The following is a 16,882-nucleotide window of genomic DNA, read 5'->3' as shown; positions in this document are numbered from 1 at the left end:
TGTTATTGCCAACAGAAACGGAATTTTCTCTTATTTTTAACCATCACTTCAATAGATACGTTCCTTTGTAGCTAATGGGGGTGATTAGATTTCCATACTTCTGGATGGTGTCTCCAGTGAAAAAAAATGTTGGTTTGACACTCAATTTCGCTAGTTCGAGAATTATTCCGGATGGATGCGGATTTACCTAAGTGCCATGGGACTTCCACGTTGCTCTACAAGTGTTATCGCGCTTTTCCGGGCAGAACTCAAATTGACTTTGACATTTTGAAGTGTACGTTTCGTAAGTCGAGTACTTACACAACGAATTGAGTGGGCAACGAGAATATACACATCTGCAAAAACTACCAAAAATATAAATAAACTTCAACATCTACAAAACGGTCTATTGAGAAACATTTAAAACACGCTAAAACGCACAGGATCGCAGACAATAATAAACTCCAGTACCTAGACGAACAATGTAGGTATAGGAAATTACATTCAATGAGCACACTAATAGACAGTTTTCGGTAGCGTCAAAAGTTCAATCTGGTAATTAGTTAACTGACAACTTTGACATGCTTATGAAATGTCAGTTGCCAATTATGGGTTCCATAACGTCTCTGTCAGTTTACGCCCGATAGAGAAAACCGTTTCGGATACGACTAGCGTGAAAATCCAACAAACTGCATTTTTCGAGGTTTATTAACGAACAAATACTGAACTGCGTTGACAATGATAATGTCTTTGGTGAATCACGGACTTAACCTAAATAAAAAACATTTGCCGTTGTGACAGCACCCGAAAGCTATTTCACGAACTGTCAAGTAATGTCATTTCTTCGGTTAAGGTGCGGTTACCGTCTAATTGTCCGGTTGCTGCCGAAATCTGTCTAACGACTGTACATTCGACGTAAACGGCGATGGTTAGCTGCCAAAGATGATTTCTAAACACCCAAAAATACCTTGAAAAACACTCGGGGCGGATGTACCTGACCTCAAATCGTCATCCTGCTGTGCAGTACTTTTCTGTACTGGAGTAGATGCGTGACTCACACTGGTTGATGAACCTTTAACAGTGTCAGAGAAACTAACTTCTTTGATACAATCAAGGAAGATTGATAATTAGTATTTTATTCTCTCACAAATGGAACTCATCTAATATCGAGCATTACCTACCTTTCAAGTGTTGCTGTAAATGTTCGTGAGTGGAGCTTCTTTGATGATGCAGCTCCCCGGTCAATAAACCAATCAAAGATTGGCGTTGAGACCTTTGCGTGGTCTCACTGGTCGTTTGAACGGTGGGCTGGAGATTTTCTTTCTTTGAATCATCAGATTCTGTAGCTGAAAGAAAAACGAATAGAACTCTTACTTAAAGCCGTTCGCAATCCTGCATGTCCTGCAGTCGTTTCACTTGATGTACATACACTAAACACTTTTCGTCCATCAAATGCGAAGTTTTGCATTGTTTTTAGCGAGTGAGTTAATGGATCATTTTGTATATACAGGCTGTCTCAAATTGGTACTACATGTGTGGGGATTTTAGTTAGCATGAGAGATACGGAAGTGACTCAACGGTGACAGTTTTAAAGAACTTTGTGAGAAACTCACAGCTGGGTTCAAAGTTGGTTTAGGTTTCACCCTTTTCCAGAAACATTGAAAAGTTGATTTTTTAACTGGACCCTGTAAGTTCCATCCTCACTATCTCACTTTCTTGCATGGGACACGATCGCTGGTCAAAGGCGCTTCTATCGTCATTCGTTTCCCAGTACTGTGTGATAAGTTTGTAAGTTGCTATGGAAACCATCTTGAATTTTTAAAATACAACTGCTGTGCGGTATCAAAATTGATTTGCAGCTGGAATTTCTGTGCAATTTTACTCTAAGTAAATGGCAACAAACTATTCAAACGAAGGCAAAGTGGATAGGACGGAGCCCTATTTCGAATTAAATGAAAGCGCACCTGCCGCAGGGGCGTCGCACAAGGGTTTCGCTAGGCGCCAAATTGGCGATGTCTGTTAAATTTAATGTCAAACAGGTTTCGATAGAAAGAAGGAATCTGCCCCACATTAAGGCTCTATTTCAACGTTTCTGAGGAATTGGCTTATGAGAAATATGGTCAGTTCTGCGATTCCCAATGTACAGCGTTGCACTTGCAAATCCATCTTGATACTATAAACAGTAATATTTTTTCTATTACATGATGGACCATGCCACCTTCTAAAGCTTACAATGGCAAAAGCTTAAAAAGGTAAATTTCCCATTTTACAAATCAGGCAATGGTGCCACCAGGGGTAAATCGACGACGATATTTTCTAAACGCTTTCCCAAAGTAGAAAAATTCAAGATGACGTCCATAATAATTTATAAAATTACTCTACAAAAATCTGAAAGAAACGACGTTAGATTTTCTATGCGTTATTTTATTATACAGGGTGCGCCAACTAAAACGAAACAGCTGTTTTCTCGGTTAATAAAAAAGTTGTGCAAAAATGCTCACACAATTATTAATTTTCGATGTTTTCGATACTTCCAGGCAAAAACTTGTTGATAAGGATTTTATTTTTAGTATAGCAAAAAACATTAAACTTTGTTCATTTTGAATTATTTATCAAAAATGACTAAATCGCATCTAACTTTAATAGAGAAAAAGGAAAAATGTTAATTTGATCATAATATTTAATTTTTTTTCAATTCATAAAACCCATTATTATTACCTAACAAAATCCATGATTTTAGCTTTAAGTGTGGTTCAGAAAGAAATAATCGTTTTACTCATCAGTGGTTGTACGAAAGTAAGAAATTTTGGTATCACCATAAAGCCCTTCAAAAAACCTTTAATTTGATGTATAACTCGAGCCCCCTTCCCATTTAAAATTTCAGGGGTGGTTCATCCCCTGCCCAGGGGGTGAAGGCAACCACCGTAAATATCTAATAAAAATCTTCCCCCTCCACACTAAAGTTGACGTGTCCGAGCATTTTTGCATAACTTTTTTATTAACCGAGAAAACAGCTCTGATTCGTTTTAGTTGGCGCACCCTGTATGTAAAGAGGGTCCTAACAAGGTTTTATCTTCAAAATCATTTTTCGGCTCAGTTTAGACGGTACAGAGCAAAGTTGGAAAAGCAATGACGCACTTCCATTAATTTTTCTTGAAAGTGGTAAAATCCTTCGTAGTCCGAAAGAGATATGAGCTTTTTAGGAAATACTCTAAAACGTCGCCCATTTAACAGACCATAGATCTCTTATGATGGTCGAGATGGTCAATTCACACAAGTAGCACCAATTTAGGACGCCCTGTGCAACCACGTCTTCCACGACGACCAATCTGAGAGATTTCAAAAACGCTTTCACACACGTTAGTGAAACTTACATTCTGAGAGTTCTTCTTTCAGCTGTTTCATCTGATTAGCCAAGTCCATCAATATGGCACCTTTGCTCTTAGGTAGGGGCAATCCGATACTACGAATTTTATCGCGAATTTTCTGATGCATATTCCTTTCGAAATCGGATATCGGAGGTTGGGCAAGCTGAGGTAAAATAAAAATTGATTTAAAAAATCACCCGTTAAGCTCTCCAAAAAAAGCTCAGCGTGGTTACCTTCAAAAATATAAATGGCTGCATCAATATATACAATGGTGTTCGGTGAGTGACCACGAAGTCCAGAAAATCCCACAAGTGGTTAGCTGCTTCGTTGCGTTTACCCAATTCTCTCATGGTTCTACTGATTTTCATCCAGTCCGGCATTAAATGTTCCTCGAAGCATATGGCTGATAGATTGAATAGCAATTTTTGTAAACAGCTTAAGCCCATAAATACATATTTTGCTTAAACTTCCTCCTCCAGTTAATTTATGTCAAATTTCGTATGACTCTAAGCTTTCTTACAATTTTTTTTTTTTTTTCAAAAAACAATGTTAGTGCCCCTTTGGCCGTTGAACGATAAACAGGTTCTCGAGGGGTCTGTTATTGTAAACAAAAATAAAAGTTAAAGTGATGAGGATGTCATATTCGGCAATCCACCAAGGTTGTTTAGGATATCGTGCGACATGGTGTCGGAATGAACCAGCAAGGCCAACCGCCAGGCACCCCTAATGAAGTAGTGATGATGCAGCAAAACACTGCTTTATTTATAGAGAATAGTGCAAGATCGCAAAATGAACAAACGTTATTTAACACTTGGAAAAGAGAGGAATGCGAAAGGAATAACCTCGCTGTTGAATTGAGCAACGTTCAAATGCAGCTAGAAAATCTGCAAAGGTACCACTGGGTCCAGTACTCTATCTATTATATACTAGTGGAAAAAAGTGATTGAACATAATAATCCTCCTAATACACTTCCGACCGTAAAACATGGAGCTGGGGCAGCATGCCCTCAAATAGATTGAAAACATCCATTTCATAGATGATATTATGGAAAAACATGGTTATAATGATACTCTAAAAAGGAACGTAAAACAAAGTGCATATAAATTGGGTATTCCAAATGTTTATAAATTTCAAGAAGGCAACACGGCTTTAGTCAAAAAATAATGGCTAATTTGGAATTTTTCAAAATTGTTAAAAGACCTCCAAAATCAGCAGACTTAAACCCAATTGAACATTTATGAGCGATTAAAAAAACATATAGGAAAACATCCAATTTCGTCAAAAACAGAATTAAAAACATTGTTTCATAAGAAAAAAAACCTGTCCTGAAAGATGTAGAAAATTAGTTTATTCTATGGATAGAAGATGTCCAGCGGCCATTACAGCAAAGGGCTACGAGACAAAGTATTGAGCGATTATTGTTTAATTGAAAAATGTTGTATGAAAATTAGGTATTTTTGTTAAATGTATTGATTAGTTTTGTTATTTATTCTTTGAAAGCTTTGTACATAAATACATTCAAAATACGTTTGTTGATAATAATAGAAAAAACAGTAAAATAAACAATTTTTTGACAGCGAAAATTGTTTTTTTTTTTTAACAAATCCAAGTGCACGAACAAGATTGTTAGATGCAGTATGTTAGAAAAAAATAATAATATCCAATTTTTAAAAGTAAAATTTGTCGAAGATTTCATCATTTCCCGGTTAATTGAGCGTTTTGACGTCACGCAGAGTATTGAATTGTTTACGGCCTCAGGCAGTTTGCTTAACACAGTTTTTTTCCATTGTTTTTATTGCTTTTTTTAAAACGTCACTTTGTTCGGACTATAAAATTTATGTGTTTATATTTAAACAATGATAATGCGTTAGCCCAACGGCATTAACTAACATAGATACGCGGAAATGGTGCTTCATTTCTAGCGAGTACAAGCATATGGCTCGATAACACAGAAAAAGTATTTGTAGCTGTCTCGAATAATATGTAGCTAGAAAAAGGTAGTTATTTAGGACAATTCGAAAATAACAATGATATTTTTCATTTGTTGACCCAGTAAAGATTACCACACTGCCCATATTGCAATACTCAAGTTTGCATCATCAGATTGTTTGCAAATTGCTTAAGCACTTTTGAAAATCGAATATAAAATCTGAAGATGAGAAATGTCGCAAGGTACGCACTGATTTGCAAGATTGCAAAAATTAGTTTTATGTTACTCATGATTATATGATTCGGACCTTCATAAATCGCCCGCTACAAGAATGTTTTGTTATGAAAAATTACTTACCGATCATCTTCAAGGCTAAAAATGATACTTGATACAAAGATGTGTTTATCTTGGATGTGGTCTTGGTGTCCCGAGTCCCAGTGAACGTAAGACTTCCAGTTCTTGTTTCAGCAGTGGTCTTCGGATTAGCACCAGCTTGGGCTGCGGCTTTCATGCTGGGCGGACTCATTGCGTGAAGCACCAAAGTGATGGCGAAACTTACGTCACCAGGATTAATTTGGGGGACATCTATGGAAAACGAAAGATCTTTCTATAAATGTCTACGCAATCGTTATCTGATCGGAACAACTCTGAATGTTACACAGGGTGTCCTAAAAAAAAAAATGAATTTCTTGGAGGTAACGGAAACGGCGAAAGTGCAAAACGACCCAAATTTGAGGAAAATGTGCGTTTTCGGATAACATTTTGAAGTTAAAAATGTATTCAGGAGTTGGCGAAACATGAGCAAAAACCTTGAAATGTGATTTCCGAATATGACAAATTGCAGAAAGCTATACAGGGTCGACCATATCGGTTGCTGAAAAATAGTAGTCATAGATGGAAAAAAAAACGCGAGTTCCACTAAAAATTTTACATTCAACACGAAATTCGAATTTTCAAAGATTCGCGAGCAATGCTGCATCATAAAAAGAGTATCTCAAAGTTCTGAGAAATGGAAATCCTAAATATGGGATATTTAGCTGTACTCAAAGAATATGCGGCTAGAGAATTGGCTTCATTTTCCGGGACACTCTGTAGACATTCTGAATTGCAAATATATCAGGTGTCTAGTACTAATCGATATCAAATTATGCGCATGTTTGATAGATAATATTAATAAGTGAAATTTTTTACGTTATTAAAGATTTGGCATAAATATAGGGAGCTACAAATTAGCGAAAATGTATGTTAATGCAAAAACTGAATATGTTGAATTTGGTTTTCCTTGAATATCATAAGAATTACCTATTTTGGAAAACTTAATCTGAGTCATTATTAGAGAACCTTAATGCATTGCGAAGTTTTTTCCCTCGTGCAAGGTGCAAATGTTCCTGAAAAAATTCTTTTCACGATGGAGCTATATTTTTTTCCTAAATTTTTTGAATTTTTTTTTTTTTTAATTGCAAAATCAAATTGTATGACCTTGACAAATGTAATTTATTAATCATGATAAAGAACTTTTTTCAAATTTGTTATTAAGATAAATGTAGAAGCTAAAACCTGGAAAAAAGATCTTTGATTCATATAGGTAATTTGCAAGATTCCTAAATCGGCGATTTTTTCAGCTTAACGTTGCATCAAAATTCGAAAAATTCCTCTTAAAAGACTATTCTGCAGAAAAGAGGACCGGTTAGTTCAGGTTATTCTATTGTGCCCCCCCCCCCCCCCCCCCAAGTGCCTCCACCTTGCCGTGGTGGGGAGGCTTGACGCCTTCTGCTCCTCTGTCCTCTCTGGCAGGGTACCTATTGGAGGGCGCAGGTGAGAGGAAGACTGACAAAGAGAGACACGAACATGAGGTACAATGAGTGAGGCAAAAAATATAGTACTCCAGGCGGTTGACAACCGCCTGGAGGTCTATATATAGGTCCGGTTCCGACCGCGTGTAAGCTCCGGTGGTCGGCGCTGGCCCCATGGATTCTGGAGGGGGGGGGGCAAGTTCACTTAAGGTTAATGAGGGGAAGTTACATGAAGAGACACCAGTCGGAGCCCTCCATGGGGGATGTACAATGGGTACAGGCACGGACGCAAGGCGGAGATGAAAGGACAAAACAAAGTGGGGAGAGTGGAGTAAAAGTAAGGAAACTTTTGAAAACGCCAGTGGTGCAAGATTACGGAGAAGCGTATAAAAAAAAGAATGTACGGAAGTGTTTTTACTAAAAGAAATTATAGACAGGGTAAAAGGGGGAGTAAAATAAAAAAAAATACACAGAGGAATATATAAAAGAAATTGTAAGAAACTAGCTAAACAGGTAGAGGATTTTAATTGAAACGTCATTTTTAACTGGTTGGACACAAGTAAATACGAGAAAGATGAAAAAATGACGTTTGATGTAGATATAGAAATAGACAAAAAAAAGAAAATACAAAAGAAAAAACAGGAGATACAAGCTGAAGGCGAGGGGGATATAAAAACATTAGAGGGGATAAACAAATACGAGGGCTTTCAAAAAGTTAGTGAAATTAAGTAGAATTATTTTGTTTTTAAGAATACAGAAGTTAAAACTAGACACCTATTGGTGATCGAAGGAACAGTGGTGAAAGTGTTAATGGTAGAGAAAGGGAACGAGGGACTGGAGAGAAGAATTGCTGCAAGGTTCAAGGAAACATTTCCTGAAGTGATGGAGTAGGAGGAATACTTTGGAATAGTGGAAAAGATTGTTACTTTTAAGGGAACAGGAATGGAATATGGAAAATTGGTGCAAAAAATAATTAAAATGACGCTAACGGGAGGAGAGGAGGAATTGTGGGAGAAATTATCGGGCATAAGAGAGAGGAGTGTAAGGGTGAGGAGAAATGCGTCATATGTGACATAGGGGGACAATGGACAGGTACGGCAGGATGTGGGGTCTTTAGGAAGGTCCTGGCAGAAAAGAAGAAGGAAAGGAGAATGAGTGAAGCTACACTGGTCCGTCTTTCGAGGGAGGAGATCTAGCCAAGGGAGAAAGATAACCCCCCTCCCTTTCCAAGTAATACCCAACGGCGGTTCCGGGGGGAACCAGGGTAAAGAGGGGAGGTTTTTAGAATAACGGCTTTTAGAATATCGGAAAAAATATTTACTTTTGTAACGTGTTTATTTTACGTGTTTAAAAGGATGTCGCAACGCATCTCGATTCTCCATAATAAATCGATTAGGCAACGTCCGAGTTCGATTTCGACGACGAATAATCATTGTAATGTTCAAGAAAAACGAAATTCGAATCACTCAGTTTTTCGCAGATACGTTCGGAAGCATTCGGAATTGTTCGAATCTTAGGACAGATTCAAAATGAGAATGGAATTGCGCATAATTGCCTTAGATCAACAAGTCCCGTATATCACATGATATAGAGGACCCCGATACATTGTCGTAAATTGGTAGCATCCTGTATAGCAGTACCTTTCCTACCACTGCCAACCCTTAAACACAGAGGCATAATCAGGTTAATGATAACGCTCTCAGTTCGTTCTTGTGTGGAAAAAGTTGATCCGCCGCAAACCTGCTCCAAAGTATAGAAATCCTAGAAAAGTTAAGTACTTAGTAAAATGACTTATGACGTGTATTTGTGGTAGTTTAGTACATGACCGTCTTGGATTTGCACAGCGATCAGTCGAACGACCATCGAACAGAAGTTAGGCGGCGGAGCTTGACTCAGTATAGCGGCGGTAGCTCCCGATATCCCCTCCACAGTGCTCTCAGAAACTATGAGGCTCTGAAAAATTTTAATCAGTAATTTTTAGTTAATTTTAATTAATTGATGATTGACAAGTTGATCGATCATCATCAAGTTTACTTCAGTTCAAAAGTTTCTTCTGTCTCCTTTTTTTGTGTTTTTTAGAATTAGTTCAACCGATTGCTTGTTCATGTGAACGATAAGAATTTGTTTTTATTTTATTTATTTTACATAAATTCTCTTTAGAAAATTAAGGAAAAATTGTTAGTTGTGCCAAAGTGGTAGTATTTCAGCTAAAATGGTTTTTAAACGGGGCACTCACGGAGCAGATGTTATTTTTTATACTGATTTTTAACTGTGAATTTGTGAAGTGTTGAGGATTCAATTATGACACTATTCACACTTTGGAGGGACGTAAGTCCCGACAAAACGACTTAGCGTCATTTGGCCTACCCCGGTGGCCGTCCAAAGGGGACTGTTTATCCGGTTCAAGGATGAAAAGCCGACCGAATAAACGGTGCCGTTTAGACCGTTACCTGTCATTTATGTAACGGCCCTTAAGGTGCGAATTAATCTAAACCGACTAATTCGAGACTCCAAAAATTTCAATTTTCATGACGAATTGAAATCAGCTGCAAATTTGGGAAGTTAAAAGTGTCATTTTCAGACATAAATTCCGTTAAAACAGTACACGGTGGGTATGGAGATTTCGTTGTTTTTACGGCACCTCCATGGTTCCTCACCTTCAGGGATTGTTTTTTTACTGGTTACCCGTTACGATAAGACTTTTTTTATATAACTTAAAGCTCACCTGGCAAACAACGATAAGCTGTTTTATTTGATGCCAATTTATTATATAAGGATACTTGACCAGGGTGTTGTAAAGGCCCTTGAGGAGCCCTGCAGCTGCGTCCCAGTCTGTGTTTCTCTACAATAAATAACGTATATTAATACAGGAGGAAACAGATGATCCGGCACGTTTGCCAGTCAAGACTCACAGTTCTGATTGAAAAATGTTCACCCGACATGCGCATTGTCTAGTTAGTACATGTGTTAATTTGGTCTGTGCATGCGATCGGAAAAAGATAAAAAAGCCTTTCCATCCTATAAGAATGACAAGGGCGCAGGCGTATCTCAACGTATATTCGATACATAATACCGGGTGATTCACTGGGAATCGTCATTGGACATTTTCGGAATGCTATGAATACCGAAGTTGCGAAATTGAGCGCAGGGGGGTAGGAGCCTTAGGAGGCTTCACCTAAAATACTTTCCATGACGTCTCGCTTCCGGTTGTGCCGGAAGTCAATGCTTTCTTGCTTATACATGGATATTGCTATGGAATTTCCAATATATTAACGAATTTTTAGGTTCTACGTTCAATCTTAATACGAGTTTATCAGCGCGTTAGCTTTCTTAGAATTACGAGTTTTTAAGATATACAAGGTGTTTGGTAACTCGATACATTCCTTTAAGGGAGTGATGGAGCACGAGGTAAGGACCAAATTTAACCCAACTTACCTTAGCACCAAAGTCGATAATGACAAAGTTACTGGGTGTCAAAATTGAAAAAATAAATCATATTTTTTTGGGATGAAAAATTCAAATTTATACACTGTTCAGTTGTATCTTCTAGAGGGCGCCACCTGCGACGATTAGGACCCCTTTAAACCGCTACAACCTCTTTGTACTTCCCCGTCTGATAGTTTGGACTGGGAAAAGGGATTTCCTTACCTTTCCTTGTTAAATAAGGTATACTTTATTGAAGTCGGTAGAAGCTTTGGGTTTCCGAGGAAACCGCACCTAAAATTAATTAATTAATCAAGTCGCATATTCGACATTCGGAAAAGAAGTAATTTTAGTAAATAATTCGCTCAACGTATTTATTCAATTTCAAATTGCAAATACTTAATCAATATCATAAATAAAATTGAAAATGTGTAATTGTTGAAACGCCATTTAACAAGTTATTGTTTATCCTGGTAATATGAAGTCACCTCAAATTGTATTTTTTACTATAATGTTTCAAGTAATAATTTAATTATTATTAGTAGTAATAGCAATTATTATTACTATCATTACGATAATTCAACAAATACTGAAATTGCTTTTACATTAGTTTTAGATGCGGTTTTTTCGGAAACCGTTGCTTCTAGCGACAGCAATAAAGTATATCTTAAAAAAAAAATAGAAAAAATCCCTTTTCGCAGTCCCAACTGACATACAGGGTAGCATAAAAAAGTTGTAGCGGTTTGAAGGGGCCCTAATCGTCGCAGGTGGCGCCCTCTGGAAGATACAACTAAATGGTGCATAAATTTGAATTTCTCGTCTCGAAAAACCTTCGGACACACAATTTTGCAAAATTAGCTGGAAGAAACCGCAAAACATTAAAGAAAATATGATTTATTTCTTCAACTTTGACATCCTGTATCTTGGTCATTATCGACTTTGGTACTAAGGTAAGTTGGGTTAAATTTAGTCCTTACATCATGCTCCATCACTCCCTTAAAGGAATGTGTCGAGTTACCGAACACCCTGTGTGTAAATGTATGCTGAAAGTGACAGATGCAGATTTCTGCACAATTGAAAATTGCCAACTTACGCAAAGGCGTTTCGTAATTCTCTTTGGCCACAATGCGGCAGAGGCTCGGTATTTTAGTACGTTGCAAAACCTTTGCTTTATATTTTCTATAGGGTGTCCACGAAAATAGGGCCAACTTGGACGTCAAAAAATGGTCAAAACCGGACAATTTCAAATGGAACCCTAATATTAAAATATGGGAAAACTTACTCTTATTGAAGGTTTCTTCTGAATTTTACTGAACACCTTTTCCATCCTTTTCATGAGAGTGACAAAAGCGGGCCTCATTGCGTCGTCGCCCCAGTCAGTGGAAGGCAGCACGTAGGACATGTAATATTGCAATCCTCTGCACGCCATTGATTCAGGATCGTATGGGGAAACTTTCAGTAGCGCATGCGCTATATCAGCTAACCTCTACAAAAATGTAAAAAAGGGAGTAAAAATTTGTTCTTTTTTGGTATTGGAAATGATTAAAGGGAACAAATTATTAATTAAAGCCTTCTAAGGTTTTATCCCTAACCATTTCTTGAAAAAAGCTTAACTTCAAATAGCACTCCTAATTATTTATTGCATCAGATGCAGTAATGATATTCATACGAATTAATTCTTAAAGCGGTATTTTCCTTATAAAACGCCCTACGTTTACGATTCAGCGAGTACTAAAATTCTTTTTAACAATCACCAGTTACCTTAACTCTTACATTTTTTTGTCTTATTGCCCTAATCGATTTGCCCCCACATAACGAAAAAACCAAAAATCAGAAATTTCTATGGTTGATTTAAATAATAATGCCGCATGAAAAGGAACAATAAACGAGCAAATCGCTGAAAATATGATAGTTATATGCCTATTAAAGAAACTTTAAAATGAGATAAAACCTACCACATGGGACCGATAGTCCAGTATCTCTATGGGCTTGCCTTCTCCTTCTTTTTTCATTATCTCGACGATTCTGTCGTTGATTTTTAACACGAACTCGCCCACTAGGGACAGTAGAACATCTCTGTGAAGAAAAATATGAAATTTTCAAAAATCGAACTTCATTAAACTGGGTCTCACAAAGACCAAGATAGGCCTTCGTGAGATGCGGATTTTCTATGTTAGCTCAAGTAACATCAAGTTATTGCCTGTTGGATATCGAGTTTGGGGTTGAGATCGTGGGACTCATTGCGACATCAGAGACCAGCTCTTCGGCACAAAGAAGACAAACACAAAGTGGAAAATTCCAGGGAACTCCTTAAGGCCATAGGAAGTCAACATATAAAGACAGGGAGATCAAACATCCTGAGATGGTTATGGATGACAGAGAGATGGACGGAACGATGCGAGCAAAAAAGGAGAATTGGAGGCAGTGACATGGATAGAGAATGGTTGAAACCATATCTACCAAGAGAGTCACACTTTCGGGGTTCCGTTTCCTCAGAGATTTTTAAATTGGGACTAAATGGGCGGTGGGGAACCTGCCTCGATGAAAACTAGGTCGCTAATTACAGGTACCAGGATCAAAGTATTCGAGATTCAGAAGCCGAACCTCAACCGAGGCAAACATGGATTAAACGAAACCGGAGAAGCGATTTTGGTTCTAATTAACAGACCGATGTGGGGTGGGAATTTTCTAACTGTCCTTTGGTGAGGGGATCACATTAAAGTTACAATCAGTCGTTAGAGGTCTTTAGTTGTTTCGTTTTTTCCATTCAGAATTTTCCTAAAGGATTATGCACATCGTATCGATCCTTATCGACTATTTTTTCTAAAAACTGATACGCCATCATGTCAGCCTATCAATTTGGTCATAATCAGATAATAGGGATCGATCAGATCACGATCATCGTTTGTAAAAACTTTTATTGGTTGTCTCGTAGTAGTAGTTATCACTGTAGGCTAAGGGCTATTCTACGTGGATCAAGAATACTGAATAGGTAAAATCATATTCATTGACAAAATACAGTGGCGACTCGGTAATTGGGACCAATTAAAACTGGACTGATCCAAAATAACGATACGTCCGGATGATTGAGACACGTATGTATACTGGGCGACATAGAGAAGAGAACACTCCGTAAAAATGGTTTTGTTTAAATAATTTTTCGTTTGCATGTTTTTATATGGGAACACAAAAATCGATAAAATTTTCAGTTCTATTTGTCGGTGTATTCATCGGTGATTTTAGCTTTTTTTTTGCAACAAAATATCAACAATATGGCTGCAAAATATCACTTATTTACATATAAAACACAAGATACACAGACATACAAGAAAATACTAATATACCCTGAATAAAAAAGCACCATTTTTTATATAAAGGGTGACAATGTTCCATTTTTTTTTTCATTTTTTGCTATTTTCTTTCCTATGCTTAAAGATAACTTAATGCAATTTCGCATCCCTGTGTTTTCAAGAGCCTCTACAAGAACATGTCAAAATAGTTGGTTTCCATATACAATGTCTTGTGTTTTTCTCGGTCACGTGCTATTTTTCCTTCTTAACTTTTTTTGGAACACCCTGTATGAATTTTGGTTTCGCATTTACATGCCTTCCTCATTCTTTTCACTTCTTGATCTGTTGTGTTGTACTCGTATCCTTCACCATTTACGAAAAATCTGCAAAAATACCTATCGATGTGTATTACGGAAGGAGGAAGGGAAACAAGAGAAAATGTGAAGCATTTTTTAATGACAAGCCATGTGTATTAAAATAGTGAAATGAGAGTAAAAGTAAGTGAATCTGGATAAAAATCAAACTATAGGAACTGCCGATAAAAAATAAGAAAAAAAGTGAAAAATGTCAAACTTTGTCACCCTGTATATCAAAAATGTCTTGTTTTTGACTATGAGTATGTTAGCAGTTTCTTCTCATTTCACCAAGCACCACGACCCTCTGAAATACCTGCATGATCATCTGTTACATCCTGTACATGTACCAGTACAATGAATATCATAGTAAAATAACAAAATGGGAATTTACAAGCAAATCTACTTTGAGGGCATTCAATTGATTGTAACAGAAAATACGACGGAAAGTAATTTGAAAAAATGACAAACAGTAAAAACTACATCGAGGGCCAAATTGGATCTTTTCAAAATTAAAATCTATGGACTTAAATTAAACATTTTCTCCCTGTAAATTTTAGGCGAATTGTTCTCTGGTTCAAAAACACAAAATCTAAATATACTCATCTCTTTCTGGTTCGTTTAGTTGCTTAACATTGACACTAATTACCTTGGTCGTCTATATTCTGCACGCAACATCTCGCTATCTTCAGTATCATGTTCGTACATGCTTTTGGCCCTGTTGTGCTCGCTCATGAACTTGGAATGAGAATCATCCTCGAAGTCGAATCCAGGTGAATAGGGACCTCGATAATTCCTTTGACTGGAGCCTTTGTGTTCGGGACTTGACCTGTACGGGCCATTGTAGACTCTAAGAAAGGAAAACGCATAGCTGACTGATAAAAATCTTACTTCCAAGTTCATTCTAATAACTGACTTTAAGAAATTAAAGTACATAATAATATTTAATAATGGTGTAATGTGTTTTGATATAGTGTTCATCAGTCAATGGTCAGCCCAGATATTTTTTCGGAGGGTTCTAATCCTGAACTTTGGGTATCTGAAGGAATAGGTCGTTTCAGTGGTTGATACCACATAAGACCTTAGGAGAACCAAAAGATTATCCCAGTCATGAGATATTACTTTCAGCAATTAATGAGCATCAAATTTTCTTAATCTTCCTCGGCAATTTAAAGGCGAATATGAAGTGCACCCGGAAGTTCGTGCAAATACATACCGGGTGATTCAAGAAGATGGCTTTATAACTTTTTCGTTTTTAAACTTAGAAGAAGTGGAAATTTGAAAGAAGCTACATGAGAATAGAGCCGATTGAGTCACGTTAATGGCGCTTATGTAGCACTTCCGGTTTAACCGGAAATTACCTCAACTTTGGATTTTTGAAATGTAATTCTCTATAAATTTTTGCTTTTTCGGAATCTAAAGGCAATTTTTATATAAAAATATATCAGAAAAAATTATTTTGTGTTTTTTTCATGTCGAGCTAGGCCACTGAGGCATGCGTATTAGGCACAATTTTAGGTCAGAATTGTGGGGAAAAATACTAATTTGTCATTTTATGCAGTATTTTTTCTTTTATAAACAATTTTAATTCCGAAAAACAGTTTTTCCCACTTTTCTTCCTTTTTCAATTGACAATATAATGACCCATTGCGTTTTCTAAAAGAATTGTTTTTTTTAATTTCATTTCAACATTTTTTTGGACCAAAAATGACCTCTAGATTCCAAAAAGTCAAAACCAATGAGGAATTACATGTAAAAATCGAAAGTTTTGTTCATTTCCGGTTAAACCGGAAGTACTAGATAAACGCCATTAGTTTGAATCAATCCGCTCTATGCTCATATAGCTTCATTCCAAATTTAAATTTTTTAAGTTTAAAAACAAAAAAGTTACAAGTGCGAACCACGTTCTTGAATCACTCTGTATAATAAAGACTATATTAACGATTAGGCTTAAGTTATTCTTTATTTTGGCTTTAGTTTCTGAGAATAATAGTCCTGGAATTCTTGATCTTAAGGCTCCATGTGCGCCTTTGTGCCTGACAGATCAGTGAAACAGAAGTCGGTTGTAGGTCAAAAAACACTCATCGTAGAACGCTGAAGAAATGAATATAAGCTAGATTGGTCCTTCTTCAAATATTACCTGAAAATTTCGACAGGGGCGCGAGATGCCCCTTTCTAACCCCCTTTCAGGTTTTAAACAAGTGAATTTTGCGACACTGAACGGCAGTTATATTGTGTATTTCAAAGTCTACTCTTAAGGTTCCGAGCCTGAATGGAGGCATTCAGGACCAAGGAAGGTTCTATAAGCGTCAGAGTAATGAACGCCTCAAAAGTTTCGAAATTTTGCTATTGTAGAATATATTGAAATAAGAAAGTTTTTTTAAATACTTTTTCCTGTTTTAAATACAGTGGCGGACAAAAGTTTAGAAATTTCTATTTACAAAAGAATTCTCTTATGAAAAAAGGGATTTGGCTTCATATCCTCTTGCATTCATTACTGCTTGACATCTTCTCGAATCTACAAGTTTGACACACATTCCTTCAGGAATGATTTTCCACTCGTCCATTATGGTACCAAGAAGTTCAGCTCTATTTCGAACACTTTTCAATCGAATAGGACGATTTGGTATTTCCCACGAGTGCTCAATAGGATTTAAATCTGGCGATTGTGATGGCCAGTCAAACAAATCCACCTTTTTTGTCGATAACCAATTTTTGACAAGCTTCGAAGTACGCCTGGGGGCA

General features: G+C 37.0%; 1 protein-coding gene across 12 annotated transcripts in view; it reads right to left on the bottom strand.

The window, feature by feature from the left end:
* unc80 (unc80, NALCN channel complex subunit) overlaps positions 1-16,882 on the bottom strand; it is a 108,566-nt gene that overhangs the window by 14,530 nt on the left and 77,154 nt on the right. For all 12 annotated transcript variants that reach the window (XM_066298639.1, XM_066298640.1, XM_066298642.1 and 9 more), the window contains 11 exons: positions 14,787-14,987; positions 12,450-12,570; positions 11,777-11,980; positions 9,797-9,913; positions 8,893-9,024; positions 8,712-8,832; positions 5,636-5,863; positions 3,581-3,750; positions 3,354-3,510; positions 1,161-1,325; positions 947-1,051 (listed from right to left, as the gene is read on the bottom strand). In XM_066298639.1, coding sequence (XP_066154736.1) covers positions 947-1,051; positions 1,161-1,325; positions 3,354-3,510; positions 3,581-3,750; positions 5,636-5,863; positions 8,712-8,832; positions 8,893-9,024; positions 9,797-9,913; positions 11,777-11,980; positions 12,450-12,570; positions 14,787-14,987 — 1,721 coding nt within the window. The remainder of the gene's footprint in view (positions 1-946; positions 1,052-1,160; positions 1,326-3,353; positions 3,511-3,580; positions 3,751-5,635; positions 5,864-8,711; positions 8,833-8,892; positions 9,025-9,796; positions 9,914-11,776; positions 11,981-12,449; positions 12,571-14,786; positions 14,988-16,882) is intronic.

Source organism: Euwallacea fornicatus, chromosome 31, assembly GCF_040115645.1.
Source record: "Euwallacea fornicatus isolate EFF26 chromosome 31, ASM4011564v1, whole genome shotgun sequence".
NCBI classification, from domain to species: Eukaryota; Metazoa; Arthropoda; class Insecta; order Coleoptera; family Curculionidae; genus Euwallacea; species Euwallacea fornicatus.
Note: the sequence above shows the minus strand (reverse complement) of the source record. Positions and strands in the feature narration are given on the sequence as shown.